Raw genomic sequence first — 21,660 nt, forward strand, 5'->3', positions numbered from 1 at the left:
TGCAATCTTGGCCACCTCGGCCACACCTGACCCTGCAGCAGACTTTATTTAATGCACCAATTCTCTGTTTGAGGTGTAGGGTCTAGATAATTTGGGCCACTGGGACCCCAAAGACAACTTAAAAGCAGTACTCTCCACTTGCCCACAGAGACAGAAGTCCAACCAGTTCTCTTCAGTGTTTCAGCGATCTTCTCTAGGACATTCACAGCAGTACGGTCTGGTCATTCTAGCTGACTGTTCACAGGAGAATGACGCAACCTTGAATTTCCGATCCACCTTCCTCCTTTGCGTTCAGGTCGCACCGTCCATGGGGAAACCCATGGACATTTGATGGTGCTTTTAAATTCTCCACACGGGATGTCAAACCAGCATTTTGCTTATATAGAAAATCCCCTGTTTCTCATTTGGGAGCGCTTGCCCATGATCTTTCCTCTAATTTACCTGTTAGGATTAAGATGCCCCGGAGTTGCACTTAAGCAAGATGGCAGTAGGTTGGTTTATTATCCTCTGATACTCACCCAACGTCTATAAGATTATATAGATGTTAAGAGAAAATCTCCAGTTGGATGGCAGCCAGCAGCTTGAAACTTAATGGAGAAAAAAAAACAGATGTGATAATAGTGGGTAATAACCCCTCACTCTGGAACTTAATCAGCTGGCCTTCATCCCTAGGGGAACATTCACCCCCAGAATTAGAAGTGAAAAGCCTTGGCTTTATGGTAGACACTCACCTTACCATGCCATCTCAAGTACAGAGGGTGGCTAGCAGCTGTTTTAGTTTGTTGTGAGGTCTGAGAAAAACCCTGAAGTGGCTGCCGGTAGCTGTCCGAAGGATAGTGATTCAGAAATTGGTTCTCTCCCATCTTGACTATGGTAATTATCTAGTTACTACAATGTTGCAAGTAATTCAGAACACAGCTGCACAACTTTTGACTGACGCCCCTAAAATGAAATCAGTACGCCCATCGCTTAAAGCTTCACACTGGCTTCCAATCAACTGTAGAATACAGTTCAAAGCTCTGTGCTTTATGAACCAAGCCAAATATTATCTGGGTCCACCCATTTTACAACAACTAATCACTTCTTATCAAAATAACAGAGATCTCAAGTCCAACAGTCTCAACCTCTAAGTAGTTCCCAGAAGCAGAAGAGCTCGAGGGGGCAGTCGGTCATTTAGATTTTTGGCCCCAAAAATCTGGAATTATGTACCTATGTACCTAAGGACTTGAGAAAAGAGAAGAACTATACAAGTTTCAGGAAGAAATTGAAAACTTTTTTTTCCCCAAGTATGTGGTGTGGTTGGCTGTTTTTTTAGGATCTGATAGTGGCTGTAGTGCTGGGAAGCCCACTGGGTAGCGATGCTCTTTATAAAATAAATAGATAAATAAAACAAAAAAATAGGTTGTATGAGTGGCTTCAAAGGCTCAGGACGCTCCTGAGAGACAATTAAGAGCCTTTGAGTCAAAGTCCACAGAAGAATGGGATTTCAGTATGCCTAAAAGAAGCAGGTCTCGTCTGTCATGGGTTTAGTGGAGCAGAACTCTGAGGAGCAGAGACCTTGCTGCCTCAGGCTTGGGAGCAGGTCTTGAGTTGGCCTGATTAAAAGAATGCATAGGGGTCCAGGACTGTATTGGGAAGACTTCAGCAGGACTGAATGTGGAACCACACAGTGGAGCTGAAATGCCCGCTCCGTGAGAAACTCTGTGCATTTCATGTTGCGAGCTATTTGGGGGCTCCTTCAGACTGCATGCGTTTAAAAATGATCATCATTTACTACCCTGCAATAGGCGTGAATGTCATGGAATATTAGGCACCTTCTCATTGCACAATGTTAAGGTGACATTTGTTTTCAGGGTTCTATTGTTTTCCAAATTAGCCTACAAATGTGCATGTTCAATTTAATAAAAAAGAAAAGGTAATATACTGAACAGATATTATGGAGATGGTATGCTAATTTTAACAGAGTTTATACATCTCAACTATTCCATCAATACAGGCATTGCAACAAAATCTACACAAGGGCTACAAGTTTGGGCACATATAAGGTAACAATTTTGAGTATATCTTAGTACTTAATCTCTTTTGAAAATTGTCGTAGGCATAGCTGTGCATCTATCTTCAAATGAATGCCTACACAATAAGGAAGATCTGTTAAGGAATGGCGGAAATCGGAAGGTGGAAAGAGAGCAGGTGCATTAGGTCTGTGTCCACAGGAAAACATCATTACACAAGCCATAGGAGGCCTCCTGGCTGTTCCTTTTGTGGAAGGTGCGGACCTTATGAAATCTAGGGGTTGGGTTAACATAACAGAAATAGGTACTGTTCTGAAACAGACACCTTAACACCCCCCCGAAAAAAAGTAAAAAAAAAAAAAAAACAATCACAGGCATTGGCTGAATTCACTGTGTGGCAAAAGGTATTTAGACGTATTAAGGACAACTAGGTGTTGGTGATGTTGTGCACACCAAGCACACTTAGGCGGTCATTCTGACCCTGGCGGTCAAAGACCGCCAGGGCGGAGGACCGCGGGAGCACCGCCGACAGGCCGGCGGTGCTCCAATGGGGATTCCGACCGCGGCGGTAAAGCCGCGGTCGGACCGGCACCACTGGCGGGCTCCCGCCAGTGTACCGCCGCCCCATTGAATCCTCCACGGCGGCGCAGCTTGCTGCGCCGCCGAGGGGATTCCGACCCCCCCTACCGCCATCCAGATCCCGGCGGTCCGACCGCCGGGATCCGGATGGCGGTAGGGGGGGTCGCGGGGCCCTGCAGTGCCCATGCCACTGGCATGGGCATTGCAGGGGCCCCCGTAAGAGGGCCCCTAAATGTATTTCACTGTCTGCTGCGCAGACAGTGAAATACGCGACGGGTGCAACTGCACCCGTCGCACAGCTTCCACTCCGCCGGCTCGATTCCGAGCCGGCTTCATCGTGGAAGCCTCTTTCCCGCTGGGCTGGCGGGCGGCCTGAAGGCGACCGCCCGCCAGCCCAGCGGGAAAGTCAGAATTACCGCCGCGGTCTTTCGACCGCGGAACGGTAAGCTGACGGCGGGACTTTGGCGGGCGGCCTCCGCCGCCCGCCAAGGTCAGAATGAGGGCCTTAATCTGTCCTACTTAAACAAAAAAATAAAAACAAAGGACTTCATCAGCCTCATTGAGACTAAAGAAATAAACTTACCATTTTTAGCAAATACAAGGAGTGCTATCTTGACCTTTGGCTGAAAGGACTTAGGGCCAGATGTAGCAAAGGGGTTTTCCCATTCTGTGTCAATGGGAAAATGTGTTCGTACATATGGCCCTTAGTATCAGCAAAAATAAAGGTAGCCCATGAAGACAGTATCTGGTTTTCAGTGATCTCCATCCTGCTGAAAAGCCTATCTTTGGAGATGGGAAGTTAAACCGGAAAGGTCCATGACAGAGGAGCCTAAACTCCACCACGTAAAATCTTGTATCTGCTTGACTGGGGGACTGAAAGGATTTCCAGGCCAGTTCTGTAGCAAGGATGACACCATTGAGACTGTGCAAAAATGGGCAGGGTTTCGGGAAAGGACTTAAAGCACTGCAAGAAGCCAATATGGTAGTGATATTTGTTCTCTACTAGTGAATTACTAACGCATTTTTTGTGGTTTTCACTATTACAGAGCCCAACTGCATCACCAAGTGGACCATGTGGCACTCAAATGAAAAACGAAAAACCGTGTTAAATAAAAAAAAAGTTAAAAAAAACACAAGGTGATATTGAGGAGTTCCTGTGGCTTGTATGGCGGCCCCCGATAGGGCCCAGTCGATAAACAAAAGCTTTAGATAAGCTACAATCAGTCTACAGTTTGAGTGGAGGACGCAAGCTTCATGAAGCCTGGGAAAGAGTAATAAGTGAAGATCGATGGCAAGCAACGTATTTAAGAGGAGGATGAAACCTTCCTTTAAATAAAATTAAACCCAAAACAATCACACAAGTTGTCTAGACGACAGTTTCTGATTGTGACAGCACGGAGCAATCATGAAGTGAGGCTTCATGAACTCCAATCAATTTGTCAAATTGGCATTTGACTCCATAAAGATTAATAAAGAATCCTTGACTCTCCTTGAGTCCCACCACAATATGTACCAATAACTCTTTTGCACCTCAATTAGGTGCACGCTTTTTTGAGATTACAATCACTGCTTGACACACAAATGGGTTGGGTGTCGGCTGTGAAGAAACATAGTGTCTCTTATATTTGTCCTGTGGATTATTAAATCCCACCATTCAATTCACTGCTGTAGACCCTCTAATATAGGTACACTGTTGCAGCACAACGTCTGTGCAATGTACCATGCTATGATAAAACAAATTCAAGGAATAATCATAGTACTGGCAAGCATGACTCAAACAAACTGAACAAATATCACTAAAATGACTACTTAAGTAATAACTAATGAACTGAGTTATAAATCTAAGACATAACTAAACACATGAAATAAGGCAGTTAGGATCCAATCTGTTACTTTATATTCAAAAGTAAATGATGGAAGGATATTCAAATTAAATAATCAAGCACTAGAAATTCTGCCGTTACATTTTGAAAACATCTCTGAAACCACACAGTCCTGCAAGAGTTCCACCTTGTTCCAATGTGTCAATTGTGGATAAGCTTGCTCACTAAGCACAGGTGTTTACAGAAGAGCAGGAGCTTCCTGACCTCTGTCAGGTTGGCTACTGCACATAATGAAGTAATGAATCATAGCAATAGACACAGATCATATTATCACAGTAATACTGGAACAACTACGAGTGCAGTTTGTGCGTCAAACACTAAATTTTCATGGTGTGCCTATTTTTGACTGTCTGGGGCGGTAGTAGGTCTTGAATTGGATAGACTACATCCTCTACACTGTTAAGCCATTGTTTTGCTTCTTACTTTTTGCAGTCATGGCTCTATACTGTAATAGCCGACTGGAATCCTCTCTCTTACTCCTTCTTTTCAGTCTTCACCTTCTCATCACCAGGCTCCAATATTTGGGGTTTCACTTTAAAATGCAAGCCAAAAATGTACTACTTTCTTTGAGCTTAGGCAAATCCATAATTTGCCAGCATCTCCTTTATGTCATACATTAAGCCATCAGCACAAGTGTTACAGCTGTCAGTACTTGGTGTGGTTCCCCCTATCTTTTTTGCTTCTGACCTCCAGTTTTTGATCCTGTGCTGAATTTCACTTTTGCTGGCTTTAGGACTCTGGCCACTTTACCACTGACCAGTGCTAAAGTGTGAGTGCCCCCTGTGAAAATTGTATTGGTGATTAGTTTCCCCATAATTGGCACATTTTATTTACTAGTAAGTCCCTAGTAGAGTGCACTATGTGTGCCCAGCGCCTATAAATCAAAAGCTACTAGTGGGGCTGTAGCACTGATTGTGCCATCCACGTGTAGCCATGTGAACATGTCTCAGACCTGCCACTTCAGTGTATGTGTGTGCAGTTTTAAATTGCCATTTTGGCCTGGCAAGTGCACCCACTTGCCAGCCCAAACCTTCCCTTTTAATACATGTAAATCATCCCAAAAGGAGGCCCAAGGCAGCGCCAGGGGCAGGGTGCAGTCTATTTAAAAGTTTGGACGTGTATTGATGTGTTTACATGCCCTGATAGTTAAATACTGGTAAACTTGTTTTTCACTATTGCAAGGACTATCTTTACAGTAGGGTAACATTGGGCTTGCCATGAAATATATTTTAAGTGTAATTTCCCATTGGGAGCAGATAGATATCTATCTAACAATCTCTGAACTAACAATTTAAAAATACATCTTTTGGTGACGCTGGTCTTTGAATTGCAAGTTTGAAAATGCCACTTTTAGAAAGTGGGCATTTTCTTGCTTAACCATTCTGTGCCTCTGCCAATCTGCTAAATACACTTATGGGTCAGGAATGCAGGCTGTTGTGCATTCATTCTGCACAATCACACAGAGTGAACTGAGGCGTTTCCTGTATATACTGATGGCCCATCACCAGGCTGATGGGTCTACCTGACTTACAGTGATAGAAGGAGGTGACACTTGCACCTGAATAGGGTTGTGTCTGTCCTCACACAAAGCAGTCTCCAACCTCCTGGAGTGTGTCTGGGGTCCGGGCAGGAAAAGGTAGACTCTTGTGCACTACAAAGACTTATCTTTGAAGTTTGCCTACTTGAAAGACAGAAATGGGTATAAGTACTGGACCTCTGACCCCACAGTTAGAATCCTTCTGGACTGAGGACATTCTGCCAGGATGAAGAGCTGGATGCTCTAGAGGGACTGTCACTCTGCCTGTTGCTTTGCTGTGCTGGCCTGCTGCTTTCCGCTTCCGTCATGGGAGTGAAAGGACTGGACTTGGCTTTCTACATCCTGCTTCCAAAGGTTCTCCAAGGGCTTGAACGGACCTTACCTCCTGTTAAGAAGTCTCAGGGACTTCAAAGACTTAACCTGTCAGTGCATTTGCTTTCTTGTTGAGAGTTCTGACTTGCAATGTGGTGTCAAATCCAGTTTCTGGGACCTCAAGGGTAAGCTCTGGTGTACCAAGGAAGAACAAAGTGCATCAACCACCACAATGATTTCGTAACCGGTGCCACACTAACCCCGCGCCCCTGCCTGCCCCGGAACCAGGGTCCCCCCAGAGTGCAATGACTGCAACCAACACTGCAGGTTCGACAACACCACATCACATGCGAAGTCCCACCATAGCGCAAGTCCAGAACGCCACATCACTGAGTCCGTGGCACCCAACTGCTGCAGCACCTTTGGCCAGGTGGTGTGATTACAACACTACAAACTCAACCAGGGGCGGCTCCTCCATTAGGGCGGAGGAGCACCCCCCTCACCCTCCCCACCAGCAGCAGCAGCTGCACAACGTTTATTATCATTTTATAGTAAAATGGGCTGTGATGGGGACAAGGGAGATACGAATGTATGCTTGGCCGGCCGTCTCGGGCCGGCCAAACACACATGCTCACAGGGCTCTCTCCAACCCAGCAACGAAAGCACTGCATTAGAGACAGCAGGCAGAGGCTTTCAGTCTGCCATGGACCGCCCTGGATGGGCACTCCGTCCAATCCTAATGCTGCTTTCATGCTGACGCAGGGTAGACTGGAAGCATGTGCCTGAGTCCAGTGTAGGAATGGAAGGTTGCGGCGAGGCTCGGTGCAGGACAAAAAGGTAAAGTTTTTTTATTACATTGATTTTCTTCATAATCCCCCAGCCCCCGCTATGAGCCACCCCACCCCTATTCTGTCCCGCGAGCCGCTCCTGAACTTGACGCCTCATGTCTTGACCTGCTGGATCCATCAACCCTGTCTTGTCGTAAGGAACCGACGCCTCACTGCATCACCTTCCCTGCAACAGTAAGGAAATGGAGCTTCATCTCTTCTGTCTAGCAGTAAGGAACAATGCCTCACCTCCCCGTGGCAGTAAGGAACTAACGCCGCACCAGCTCCGGCGGTGCCTCACCTCACCGACTCAGGACAACTTCTTTGTTTCCTCATCTTTTTCCAAGGTACTGTAACTGGGGTCCGTGCGAATCCGAGACCGGCTTACACTCCCTTGTGAGTGGCATCGGACTTTTGGAGATGACTCCGTCAAGACGTCATGATAACCCCATTTGGAGATATTGTGTTTCTAAGCACTATACTGAGATTTAATCTTTGAAAATGTGTACCTTTGCTTGTGTATATTGGAGTTTTGTTGTTTTGGTCTTGTTTTTGCCTATTTTTCTACTTTTGTGCTATTTTCACTGTGTGTGTTCAAATGCTTTTTACATTTCCTCTGAGCTAATCCTGACTGTTTGACCCAAGCTACCAAGGAAGTGAGCAGGTGTTATCTTAGCTGTGTGACTCCCTTACCCTGACTAGAGTGAAGGTCCCTACTTGGACAGGGTGCAAACCACTGCCAACTAGGGACCCCATTTCTAACACCAAGAATGCAAATGAACTGTCTTAATGAATAGCCTTGGAAGAATTAGTCATTATTTTTCATTAAGACCTACAATGCTACTTGTTAGAAATGGGGTCTTTGGTTGGCAGTCAGGTTACCCCCTGTCCAAGCAAGGACCCTCACGCTAGTCAGGGTAAGTCACACACAATCCAAATTATCCTGTGCCCACCCTCTGGTAGCTTGGCACTGAGCAGTCAGGCTTAACTTAGAAGGCAATGCGTAAAGTATTTGTGCAATAAATCATATAATAACACAATATAGCACCACAAAAATACACCACACAGTGTTTAGAAAAATATATAATATTTATCTGGATATTTGCAGGTCAAAAACGATCAAAGATGCAATAAGTAAATGTAGAGATATCACTGAAAAGTGATATAAAGATTCTTAACTCTTTTAAAAGCGAACAAAGTCTCTTTCAAGCACAAAGTACCTGGTACGCGTGAAAAATCTCCACGAAGGGCCGCAGAGGAGGAGAAGCGTGGAAACAAAGGGGTGTGCGTCGATTTCTCGGGCCACACACGGTCGATGCGTCGTTTAGTTTCCATGCAGGGACGGCTGTACGGCAACGGTAAGTAACTGACGTAGTGTGACGTGACAGTTTAGGATAAGGTGCATGTATATAGGCTGCAATTTGTAAAACAGTTCTCCCCTCAAAACAAGCAATTGGAAGATTCAAAACAAAGCGGGAGAGTCTGTTAGAGTCAAGCAGTCATCGCTTCCCCCCATGCAATTAACAATTCCTTAACAGAGCGTCAAAAATCCCAAGACGCGACAACAACATCAAACAAATCCGTAACAGCGTGATGACCGCGAAAGCCTGTGGCTCTTCAAAATTAAATAAACGTTGCTCACAGCGTAGATCTCCACGTTGTCCACCGCGTTTTGAAGGGCACCCCACTCCTTGTACCAATTGTAGTAGGGGCAAAAATAAGAAGGAGATCCACGACGAGTTGATAGATGATGCGGAAGTTTAATATTCCAAAAATCTAAATCAGGAACACAAGATAAGAGCCACTGCTCTTCACTGCCATCCAGATGAGAGGCCCTGCATCAACCGCCCCTCACCATGGCAACCCAAACCAACATTCTCTATGGTCTATAGAACGGGCTTGCATCACGACAAAGGAATGTCACGAGGCTATCTCATTCCAATATAAACCATAAAGTAATACACATTTTACAATTAGCATTTAAACGGCAGCCTATATAGATATATCACTACACCAGGTTAAGGAATAACCTCCAGTCTTCATCAGACAATGAAAAGTGAGGTTTTACAGACTAGTTATAATTAGCGTTTCTCTTGATCAGATAAAATAGTGCTAGGTGCCATGTTTGAGTCCCAGATGTATAGCACCCTAGTGTCAGTTAAATGCAATCTACTGTGCTTCAAAAAACATAAATAAATACATTTAAATCTTTGTTCAACAATAATTTTGTTTCATTATCTTTTACAGAGGCACTGGAAGAAGGCAAAAAGGATGTTTTTTAAATAAAATTGGTTGGTCAATACTTACTTGAAAAAGCACTTCCATATCTCCAAAACGAAATACGGCAAACATCTGTGAAACTGGGATCCAATATCTAATTAAAGATGAAAATGAAAAAAATATATATTCAACTCTTCTTCAATTTTACTCAATACTTAGATTTAAACATGTTACCTGCAGTACACATTGTACGATGCTTACCCATCCCTAGTGGCTTGAACTTCAAAAATTTAACAAGATACTTCAAAATCTGTAGGGAGTAAGCCAAACCATGGGGTTGCCAGTATACTGTGCACAGTCCCACCGCTTTACCAAGAACAATAAGGTTTTAATGTCCTTATTTATTGAAGTGATCATTAAAAGTGAAAAGTTTTACTACATGAGGACTCCGAGGTGCTGCATCCTGCACAGTATGTATGCTTTTGCAGTGCTAAGTCCCATAGGGGAAACTGAGCTCATTAAACAAGCCTCTAATGCAACATATACTTAAATGGTATTTCCATATATACATGTTTCTCATACTGAGAACGCATTAAAACATGTTCCCAAGGACAGCTTCCAAAACACTGCAATTCTGTTGGACAGGATGCATCTTCGCACCCACAGTGATGCAATGTATTCACAGTACTGGACTGACAATTGCTGATTGTCTCCTTCAACAACAATCAGTAACTGGCTAGCTTAAAAACTGTAATGAGAAATAATGAAATGTTCCAGCTTATAAACACACATGCAAGATTGAAGAAGGATAAAGGAGCAAAAAAAATGTGCAGTACTTGAAGGAGGTAACGTACCTAGTGTAAGAGGGATTATACACGTAACTGAGGCAAATCCAAGCACCTCAGTAGCGTGAAAAGATGCACATCTTCCAAGAACAAAATCACAATGATTTGGTAGGCACATCTGTCGAGCGAATGGGTGCTGTAATGTCACACTAGAACCCACCTAAACCCAACCACCTCCACAATATGACATCGGGAACAATCTAACCCAATACACTTAACATCCACATACTCGTCCACTTAGCTGGATCCAAGATTTTGCTTCCAAACTCTTAACCCCATGTCACACAACCTCATGCTATCATCACTGCTGAACTTTAGATATTGGATAGTATTTGGCTTTAAAAAGAACACATGTGGATTCAAGGCAAAATGTTTAGCAGGGTAGAAAATAAACATACAAAAAAACATGGACAACGTCATCTGTAGCAAAAGTAGGTAACTTCGCACTGGGACAGAGTTCCCGTGCACCTGGTAATAGCTATGGTGCTTATCAGGTGGATAGGGCAATAACTGCATGAACTCTCTATGTGCTCAAGCATCCATGAAATTGGTGTGGGTAGAGGTATTTTAGGCACTCACTAGATGCTCGAGCAGCTATGCACTTGCAAGCAGTGGATTAAGACGTGAAATATCTAAACAGGCAAACTGCTGAAAGATCAAATCACTTAATAATAAATAATAAATGGGGAGGGGGAAGGCCCATGCAAGTGGGGCTACGTAGAGTCTCACACGAAGCAGAAAAAGAGGCAGAAAAACATCACAAGCAGCTAGCACAGGAGCACCTTTCTGGCAGATGAGAACCCTGAGAGTTTATGGTGGTCTACTGCTATGGACATGGCCCAAGACATCTGACCCCCACCACAATCACCAGAGTGAAAACAAGGATATAGCAAAACAAAGATCAAGCTTCTAGGACTGAGAGAGTAGCAGATTAATTTTAAAAACACTGTCTTCCTATTATGTTGCATCGCAATTGTAAAGTGCAGATATGCCACAGATTAAGCAGGTGTTTGTGTGCACTTTTTGGGTGCTTGTGCATGTGTGCACTCAGTTAGGTGGGTATTTCTAAAGTGATCAAGCAGACCAGATTTCAAGTCACAGTCCTAGTTGTGCTATATATACTTCCCCAAAAAAGGGTAGTATTCATGTTATCAGTAAAATAGTGTGCAATTAGTGTCAATAAATTTGCCAACTTGGCCTTTTTTCCAGTCAGTTGTGCTGTCTCTGCATGCTGATCTCACCACTGGGCAGCAGTACTGCATTAAGTGGCTGGATTCCAAGTCTACTCCAGCAACTATAATGCTCAAAAACAAAAGAGGTGGAGCACTAGCAGAACCCCTGTCAGGGGGCCACAGGACAAGCAGGGGTTACTGGTACTAACTGAGGCAGTTGATGCTTTTACTCCTGATGTCCCGGGGTCCGACCTACTATGGATCCTGAGCAACTGGGCCAAGTACCCCATCAGCACTTGACTCTCAGAGTTAGCATGGTCAGAGAAATCAAAGCATTCCTCGGGTGAACAAGGGCTCACGACTGAAGGTTCTATGTGGCTCCTCCTTGCAGGCTAAGGCCCTCATTATGAGCATGGCAGTCCGGATCGCCATGCCGGCGGTGGCGGAAATTACCACCACCGGCATGGCGGTCCGGTCCGCCATAGGCAGAACTCTGCCACCGCCAGGCAGCCTGGTAACGGTGGAGTTCCTTATCCGATAGGGCAGCTCTGCAAGCAGCGCTGCCTGCCGGATAATGAACCTGTTTTCCCCAGCCTCTCCCTGGCGGTTTAGCCTGCCAGGGAAAGGCTGGCGGAATGGGTGCCCTAGTGCCCCCGTGCACAGCCCCATCGCGCACGTCCCTGCCTGATTTACGGGCAGTGATATGTGCGACAGGTGCTCCTGCACCCGTCGCACTGTTACATTGCAGACGGCATGTACCGGCCGTGCATTCCACTGGGCCGGCGGGCAGAAACACTGTTTCCACCCGCCGGCCCAGCGGAATGTTGTTTATTTGGCTGGCAGGGTCTTCAACGTGCTGGTGGTCGTTGTTTTGACCACCAGCACCGAACTCAGTGGGATTTCCCATTGAGTTCGTACTGAGGGCCTAAATCTCTGGTTCATCCCACAATGAAGGGGGTGGCAGTGTGAAGATCCTGGTGCAAATCCTGCTTCCTGGGAAGACGTGCAGGGGTCCCACAGTGGCCTCACTCCTTTGGTAACGACTTCTACCAGGACACATGTTTTGCTGGTCCCGGTGATGCCCTCTGACACACAGAGTCACCTTATCCTCAGTGTACAAGAGCTCCAGCTCGCTCTGCAGAGTGCAGTCCTCCCTCCTGACATACAGCGTCACCGGCTCCACAATACGCACAGGCTCCAGCCCGATTAGAGCAGCAACGAAAGAGACAAGCAATGTTCTTTTAGGAATACAAATATATAAGTTGATTAGGGAAGTTGTGTTAAAGGGATTTGGCGCAGAGAAGAATACCTCCATTAATGTACCCAATTCTACCTCTTCAAAACATAAGAGGTCCTAGGGGGAGTAATAGCTCATACTATACTGTGCTGTTTGCACTGGTTTGCCCTGTCTAACTGCATCTCTATACGACTACTGGTTACAATATTTCACCTCATACATCTTATGAAATAACTGCACAACAACCTGCCCTTTAGACTGTAGGAGGCTGGCCCTCTATGTAGTGTGCAAAACTGGGAACACTGTGTAGGGGGTCCGGGCAACCACACGTTGGTTTACAGAGGTAAAAACTAGACCACCTAATGCTATAAATTTTTGTGGTAGCTTGGTTATGCAGTTAGGCTAATCTTGGAGAAATGCAAAGCATTTGCTGTACTCACGGTATCAATAAAGCAAGACCCACACTCAAAAGAATAACTCAAGGCCAATTTACAAAAATACTTCAGATTTTTATAAAATGTTTAAGACAAAGATTATCAAGATAAGTACTATTTAAAATATGAATTTTTGCAAAAGTAGTCTTTGTGTGTGTAGTTACGCACCTTAGGAATCAATGGAGAAATACTTTTAAAATGTATCTAAAATCAGGCAAAGCGTTTACCAATGTCTATTTTTGCAGGTACATCGAGTTAATCGGTGGGCACTATGGACCAACTGGAGAAGTATGGGGGGGTTCCCAGTTTCGGCTGGAGCTGCTGCAAAAAGTCATTAGAGCTGGTGCCAGGCCACTGCGGGGGACCACTTGGAAAAGCACTGCACGGGTGGACTTAAAGGTAAGCCAGGGGGTCCCCTTGGAGTGTTGAGGTTGAAAGGCGTGGAGGACCCCTAGGGCACAACTGGATCTTAGGTGATGGGTGCAGGGCACAGGGCAGCCGGGTGCAGAGAGAATCGGTGAGCCAGGAGCTGTGTGCAAAGGTGCCCTTGGAAGCAAGAGATAGGTCACTTTAAGGGTCGCTTGCAGGTCAGCAGGGGCACGCTATTAGGAGGTCCTGGTGTTTTCTGACATCCCTCGACTGGGGCTTCCTCTTGGTCCTTGTACAATCCGGAGTGGACTGTCCTTCTGGGTGTCCGATGTTAGGTGACCACTACATGGGCAATGGTACGGTTCGGGCCCTGGAGGGCGCAGTGCCACCAAACTTGGCACACTTGCAGGGTTTGTCCTCACTGTCCATCGGGTGAAGTCTGGCCTGGCTGCGGCGTTCAGGTTCCTTGGTCAACAGCCAGTCAGTGAAGTGGCCTTCACTGGGTCTTTGGTCTGTGTTGCAGAAGAGTGATGCCTTCACTCTGAAGGGAGATCTTTGGCGATTTTTGAAGTGTGGAGGTCCTCTGGGGTTTGTAGATCCCGTCCAACGTCCAAGCAACCCCTCAGCGGTGACTGTTGAGTCCTAGGTGCTGCAGGCAGGGTTTGGCACCTTTTTCTTGGTGCAGCTGGACTTGAGTTCTCAAGCCTTTGGTCTTCTTTGTTGCTGGTCTTCCTTTGTCCTTGGAATCTGAGTTTCTGGTCTATTGATGCCCACTAAATATTGTATTTAGTTGGAGTTTAGGGGAGGTCCTAGTAGTGACCAATGGGTCATCTACCTTAGGATGGCTACACCCACTAAGTGACCACTTTCTCTGGGCAGAGGTCACTTCCCTACAGCTGATTGGCTATTTTCCTTTCATGTCAAGATGGAGGAAAATGAAATGGAGGGGTCACCTCGCATGCAACAACTTAGGGGTGGAGCAAACTGGGGCTGACCACTCCTCCTGTCCTTTGTGTGTTTTTCTCACCGTTGCTCCCACCAAAAGTGGGGGTTTGCAATGGGGGCGGCCATCTGCTGCTAGCAGCAGGCTTCGAGTCGAGTTTCAAAAGCAGTAAGCCCTTTGAGGCTCGCTAACATGGCGGTGCACATTCCTGGGGGGAGGAGTGATAGCCCCGCTGCCCAGGAAGGGCTGTGTTCTGGGACCCAGACAGCAGGATTGGTGGTGGCAGGCTGGTTGTGACCATCCAGCAACCATGCCAGGGTAATTAGCTTTTTCAGGGGGCACATCTAAGGTGTCCTCTGGGTACATTTTGGGATAAATCAAATTCTGGTACCAGCTTGCATTTATCATTCTGAGTTGTTTGATACCAAACAAACCAGGTTTCAGAGTAGCCATCATGTAGCTGCAAAACTCGAACTGACCAGTGTCCAGCACATGTATTACAATGTCTGCTCTGTTCACTTACTATGTCCCAGGTTTGGCAGGGACACAGTAGGGGCACACTGCTCTTGCATCTATACTCACACATACAGTATAGTGAACACTTTCTTAGGGCAGGAAGGCCTGCCAAATGGGTGACTTACCTATAGTGCATGCAGTGTATTTTGGACAGGGTACACAGGCTGTGTGCCATGTCGAGTTTGCCTTTTAGGATTGGATCAGAACACTCAGCCTGCAATGGTAGTGCTGGGTGCTTCTGGATGCATGGCCCTAGAGGATGGTACATCTGTGCTGCTGCCCTCAGGGGGATACCCTTAGTACCCCATGCTCTGGGTAACTAGGTACCATTTACTAGGGACTTATATTGGCAGCTAAAGGTGTTGCCAATTGTGCCAATGCATTTGCAATTTTTAGGAAAAGAACACTCGCCCTGAGAACCAGGTTAGCAGGATCCTAGTGCACTCCAGTCCAAGTTGCATCCAGAAACCAGGAAAAAAGTGTGTGTGTGTGGAGGGGATTTTTTAAAAGTTTGTGTCTATGTGGGAAACTGCAACATGGTGCCAGTTTCCCACATAGACACAAGCTTTAAAAATTCCCACTTGTATACAACACACTTTGTCAAAGCCAATCAGTCTAGGATTGGCTGTTAGCCTTTTTAGGGTCGAGCCTGCGTTGCATGCGCTTGCGCATGCGTTTCGCTAAGCGAGACGCTTTAGTAATTAAAAAGGGCTCGGAGCCCTGTCCACGTCAGTGTCTGTCATTAGCTTGTGGGCTTGCCTGTTAGAATGTGCTTGATTTAATTAGTGGAAGGCATGCACATGTCATGCCTTTTCCGGTGGATAGCCCTCCTCGAGCGCATCGACCAAGTACAGAAAACATGCGAGGCTCACTGTTTTCTGTACGGCTCGTGGACTACTTTTTTTCTATTTTCCCAGCGCGATCTCGCTTGGCAGAAGTCAAGCGCTTTACATAATATCGGCCCTGTTACACAGTTAACTGCACTTTTCGGGTTACGTACATAAATGCACTTTTGCCGGTTTCATTACCAGTGAAAAGTCGGGTTAGGAGTTTACAACACTATCAGCTCTAACACGAGCAAAAGCGAGACCCGTTGCATTACAAATGCTTGTTTTAGCTTGGGGTTCTGGGAGGGGGGTCAGGGGCAAAGGGGGTGGACTACAAACTGTGCTGCTTGTCTCTGTTGATCCTGGGCTGGGACTTTGTCCCCCAACCCGTTGTTCCTTAAGAAGGGTGAACCCTACAGCATCAACACATGAAGCTCTACAAAAACACAATCACCTCACGCAGGGCAGGATGCACCCAGGCGAAGTGCAGCCCCGTCTTTGCCCGGAAAAGGCCAGGCTGGGCCACCCCTTTTGGTTGGTCAATGTCAGCAACAGAGAAGCCTGTGTTTTTTGCGCCTGAACTAAAGGGTGGACAGTTTTTCTGCACCTGACACATGGGGAAACGGAAAGCGGTAACTTCCAGTAGTAGGTGTAATCATTTTTCAGCAGCAAAATGCTCTATCACTAATTACCTCTCAAATGTTATGCGGGTTGTAACCTCAGAACTGGTGCAGGAAGAAGGAAAGATAGACCCTGTACAGAAGCAGGCGTAGAATTCCCCTTTGGAGCCTAACCTCTATAACACCTCAAGACAGTATAAAAGTAGCACCTAGCATGGAAGGGGTCGTTCCCCTGCCTAGCAGAGCAAGTCCTACTGCCACTCCATCCCTTAATGGGGTACCCACTAGAGGGGACTGCTCAGTATTAGAGTGCCCCTGGCAAAAAAAAGAAGGGACGCAAAACAGAGACCTCTTGAAAATATGGACAAAGATCAAAGTAGAGACTGCAAAACGAGAGGTCCAAAATTAGTTAACAGGGGTACTGACCCCGCTATAGGCCTGAAGACTGGGAAGAATACCCTGGTTAAGGACTTGTGCAAGCAGACTCTATCTAAAACAGAAATCATCCTAAAGGACTTTTTCAGAAATCTTGAAGCCAAATTAACAGTCATAATCAAAAAAGGAGCTTTTGTGGACCCCAATGGTCCCTGAGATTTTTACCTGCCAGAACCCCGTTGCTTGTTCCCAGTTGGTCCAATCAGCAACATCGGTAGGTCGGAGGGCCACAAATGTGATGTCTCTCTCTAGGGGAAATGAACCTTCTAATGGAGATTTTGAGGCTGTCGTGCACAGCCAGATTGTGAGTACAGCTAAGGCAATAAGTAATGCTCCTAATTACAACAAGGATGTGGCTGACTCTACCCAGGAACCTAGGAAGGGAAAAGAAGGGTCCATTAATGGACACTTATAATGTCAAGACGGGGCCACTTACATGAAAAGCAGGATGTCTTCAGGGGCGATGGTATGCCCCCGACCTCCCGGAACACCTCTCAGCACTTCCTGGTGGTCACAGAAACCCCGGAAGGTGTCCCAAAATGCAAGGGGGAGTGGAAGAGAAAGAGAAAACACTACCACGTCTTGTCGGTCCAGCCAGGCACCCTGTATCTTCGGGGGGCAGGTCATTGTTAACAAAGTAATAGTAGAGTTAGTGCACTCAACTTCCTTGAAACTGAATCTTTCTTTCTGATATGGGTATGGGAGCAGTAGAAGAACACCGGGATGCTCCTGTACTTTTCTTGGATAATAATAACTGTTGGCACAATTAGTAACACTGCATTACCAAAAACCCAAACTGAGTACCATAACAATAAGTACTGCAACACTAGGGCTGGCTTCACAGAGATTCACTGTTGCACACTACAATTAGAACTGTGGTTGCACTTATCATGCACAAGAAAGACAAACAAGGGCATTCATTATATCACATATAACATTCCTGCATGCATAGAGTTAAACTAAAAGGAACAAAAACAATCCAAGAAATACAGATGTCCACTCTGGGTTTAAACAGTATGGGTGGCACAGTTTGGTTTGGTTTCACTGTGTGTGTGAAAAACCCTTCAAAAGCGAATTCCTCAAACCTGAAACATAGGCATGAATGACACTATTTAAATCCAAGAATTATGCTATTAGAGAAAGAAAAGTCATGTAAATGCTCTTTTAAAATTGCACTGTTACTTTCTGTAGTATTTCGAGGTCTGACATACACCAGCTGTTCTATGAAAGCGCGGCGCTCAAAGAACAAACTCCCTGGAGAATACTAGTCACTTAGCTATAGTCTTTTCCGGAGTGCTGGAGGAATGCCTGGTGTCAGCTGGTACAGGAATGAAGAAAAGAATTGCCTCAAAAGTCCTGAATACGAGGATGACAACAGGGGCTGGACTGCCAAATCAGATGCTGAGATCAGGAAGAAAAACAAAGCCAAGGAGGGAGGCATGCTTCACTCTGCTATTTATAGCCAATCAGGAAAGCAGTTGAGTTTCCACATGTGGATGAGTCACCACACCCAATTAGAAGCACGTCTACACCACATCCAATTAGAAGCACATGTCTACACCTACTCACATTAGCAAACAAGCATTGGTAAAACAAGCATTGATAAAACCAATTGTGTAACACAGCACATTATGTTTACTTAGAAACATGAAGGTTTAACCAAAGAACAGAGATATGATTTAACCCTAATTCCTGGGGATGCTGACAGATAACACAGGAGGCACCTTGGGGATTCCTGACATATAATGTCCTCAACTTCCACCAGCATGTACTGCTTATGTCATTGTGGTTGAAAATGTTCCATCATTGGGGGGAGGGGGGTCAAGAGAAAATGATGAGTCATTAAAAAGGAAAGTTGTCCACTGGTTGGAGACCAAAATGGGCATGTATGCGGATCTAAATTATAGCATTTGGGATACCCGAAAGGTGAGCTGGATAGTTCTTGCGCCCAAAGCCTCAAAAGCAGAGTGTGTGGTAGTACATTTTTAGAGAACCGAGTTTTGTGCGTGCATTGTTAGCACATTTGTCACCATTAGTCAAAAACCAGGAAGGCTTGAATGCACACTCATTGACTGGGAATTTTAATATCTCTCTATGTCACGTGTGGACTCACCAAGTTGGAAAAGGCTCGGTCTCACTTCATGCATACAGTTTTGGGGGAAGCATTGAAGGCCTGCTTTCTAGAATATGACCTTACATTTGCTAGTGACATAGTAAACAGAAAACGGAACTGTGGCAGTAGTACAATTGATTTTCTACTAATTTCTGTGGAGTTTCCTTCCTCCTTCTTACATTTTAAAAACACTCCGAAGTTTAACAGTGACCGTAACCCAGTGACTATTGCACTAAATTGCCATTTAGGTAAATCCCAATTGGGGAAAATAAAAGATATAGTTCCCTGGATAAATAAGGGTCTGAGAATTAAGCGGGACAAAGTAAACTCGGATATTTTTATTCAGAAAATCATAAAGATAATCTACTGTCTATTTTAAATTGCCGAGAGGAGCCCACATATGAATCTATTCTAACAGGATACAATAGCTTATGTAACACTGTGTCTAACAATGTAACTAACACTCATGAAAGGACTGACCATAAACCTTTTGGTAGCTTTCTTTTTTTTTTATAACCAAATTTTATTATTTGTTGATGAAAATAGTGCACACACAGCATGTTACAACGCTGGCAACATTAAATCTACATATCAGTTCTCACAGTACATTCCATGTCTACTTACACTGACAGCAGCATTACAATAATACACCATGATAGTTCCACCATTTACTCCATATTCTATTATGCTTCTGCGGGCACCCTCGGGCGGCATAAATTGGCTTTTCTTAATGTGTGCACCAATCCGCCACCATCCTCCATCAATGGAATTTTGGGTTGCTTCCACATACTAGCTATATCCCTTTTAGCTATGAGGCATGCAACTTGCAGGAAGTTGGCTCTGTATATACTATCTCAAAGTAAGAGATAGTGTGCACAGAGTCCAAGGGTTCCCCTCAGAGGTAAGATAGTGGCAAAATTAAATAAATCTGATGCTCTATTTTGTGGTAGTGTGGTCGAACAGTAGGCTTATCAGAGGGTAGTGTTAAGCATTTGTTGTACACACACAGAGGCAATAAATGAGGAACACACATTCAAGACTTAACTCCAGGCCAATAGTTTTTATATAGAAACATCTCTTTTCTTAATTTATTTTTAGAACCACAAGTTCAAGATTTGAAGTAAATACATAAAATGCAAGGTACTCCACACAGGTAAGTTAGGAACTTTGAATTAGAGCAATAGCATACACAGTTTTAGAAGAAAATGGCAATAAGCTATTTTGGAAGTGGATACAGTGCAAAAATCAACAGTCCCTGGGGGAGATAAGTAATGGTTAGTTTATCAGGTAAGTAAGACACTTACAAGTCTAAGTTCCTGGGCATAGGCAGCCCACCCTTGGGGGTTCAAGGCAACCCCAAAGTTACCACACCAGCAGCTCAGGGCCAGTCAGGTGCAGAGGTCAAAGAGGTATGAAGAACAGGGGTGCTTCGGTTCCAGTCTGCCAGCAGGTAGCCACGTCTTCGGAGGGCAGACCAGGGGGGGTTTGTAGAGCACTAGGGGGACACAAGTAGGCACACAAAACACACCCTCAGCGGCACAGGGGGGGCCGGGTGCAGAGTGCAAAGCAGGCATCGGGTTTTGTATTAGAAACAATGGAGGGACCTGGGGCTCACTATGGCGGTGCAGGCAGGGCATAGGGGGGCTTCTCAGGCCAGTCACCAACTGGGCAAGGCAGAGGGTTGCCTGATCGTCACTCCTGCTCTGAGGTTCGGTTCCTTCTGGTCTTGGGGGCTGCGGTGCAGTGCTTGGTCCAGGGGTTGGGTTCCTTGTTACAGGCAGTCGCGGTCAGGGGAGCCTCTGGATTCTCTATGCATGCGTCACTGTGGGAGTCTGGGGGGGGGGCGTCTCGGGTTACTCGCGAGGTTGCAGTCGCCTGGGAGTCCTCCCTGTAGTGTTGGTTCTCTGGAGCTTGAGCCGGGAGAGTCGGGTGAAGTCTCACGCTTCCGGCGGTAAGAGTGAGTTCTTTACAAGTTGCTTCCTTGTTGCGAAGATGTTGCTGTGGGTGAACAGTGCCGCTGTTCTCAGGAGTTTCTTGGTCCTTTGATTCAGGGCAGTCCTCTGAGGCTTCAGAGGTCGCTGGTCCCTGTCGGATGTGTCGCTGTTGCAGTTTTCTCTGAGTCAGGAGACAGGCCTGTAGGGCTGGGGCCAAAGCAGTTGTCGTCTCCATCGTCTCTGCAGGGCTTCAGGTCAGCAGTCCTTCTTGTTTCAGGTTGCAGGAATCCGATTTCCTGGGCTCTGGGGTGCCCCTAAATACTAAATTTAGGGGTGTGTTTAGGTCTGGGGGGCAGTAGCCAATTGCTACTGTCCTGGAGGGTGGCTACACCCTTTGTGCCTCCTCCCTGAGGGGAGGGGGGGCACATCCATAATCATATTGGGGGAATCCTCCAATCTCAAGATGGAGGATTTCTAAAGGCAGGGGCACCTTAGGAGCAGTCCTGACTGGTGGGTGACTCCTCCTTGTTTTTATTATCTCCTCCAGCCTTGCCGCCAAAGTGGGGGCAGTGGCCAGAGGGGCAGGCATCTCCACTAGCTGGAATGCCCTGGGGTGCTGTAACAAAAGGCATGAGCCTTTGAGGCTCACCGCCAGGTGTTACAGTTCCTGCAGGGGGAGGTGAGAAACACCTCCACCCAGTACAGGCTTTGTTCCTGGCCACAGAGTGACAAAGGCACTCTCCCCATGTGGTCAGCAACTCGTCTGGTTGTGGCAGGCTGGCAGAAACTGGTCAGTCTAGCACTAGGAGTCGGACTGGTATTCAGGGGGACATCTCTAAGATGCC

At 45.9% G+C, this 21,660-nt stretch overlaps 1 protein-coding gene across 6 annotated transcripts in view; it reads right to left on the reverse strand.

Moving 5' to 3' along the window:
• Window positions 1-21,660, reverse strand: part of SLC35F5 (solute carrier family 35 member F5) — a 575,369-nt gene that overhangs the window by 519,982 nt on the left and 33,727 nt on the right. For all 6 annotated transcript variants that reach the window (XM_069224683.1, XM_069224682.1, XM_069224686.1 and 3 more), the window contains exon 2: window positions 9,458-9,524. In XM_069224683.1, coding sequence (XP_069080784.1) covers window positions 9,458-9,502 — 45 coding nt within the window. In that variant the 5' untranslated portion in view covers window positions 9,503-9,524. The remainder of the gene's footprint in view (window positions 1-9,457; window positions 9,525-21,660) is intronic.

This window comes from Pleurodeles waltl, chromosome 3_1 (genome assembly GCF_031143425.1).
Source record: "Pleurodeles waltl isolate 20211129_DDA chromosome 3_1, aPleWal1.hap1.20221129, whole genome shotgun sequence".
Classification (NCBI taxonomy): Eukaryota; Metazoa; Chordata; class Amphibia; order Caudata; family Salamandridae; genus Pleurodeles; species Pleurodeles waltl.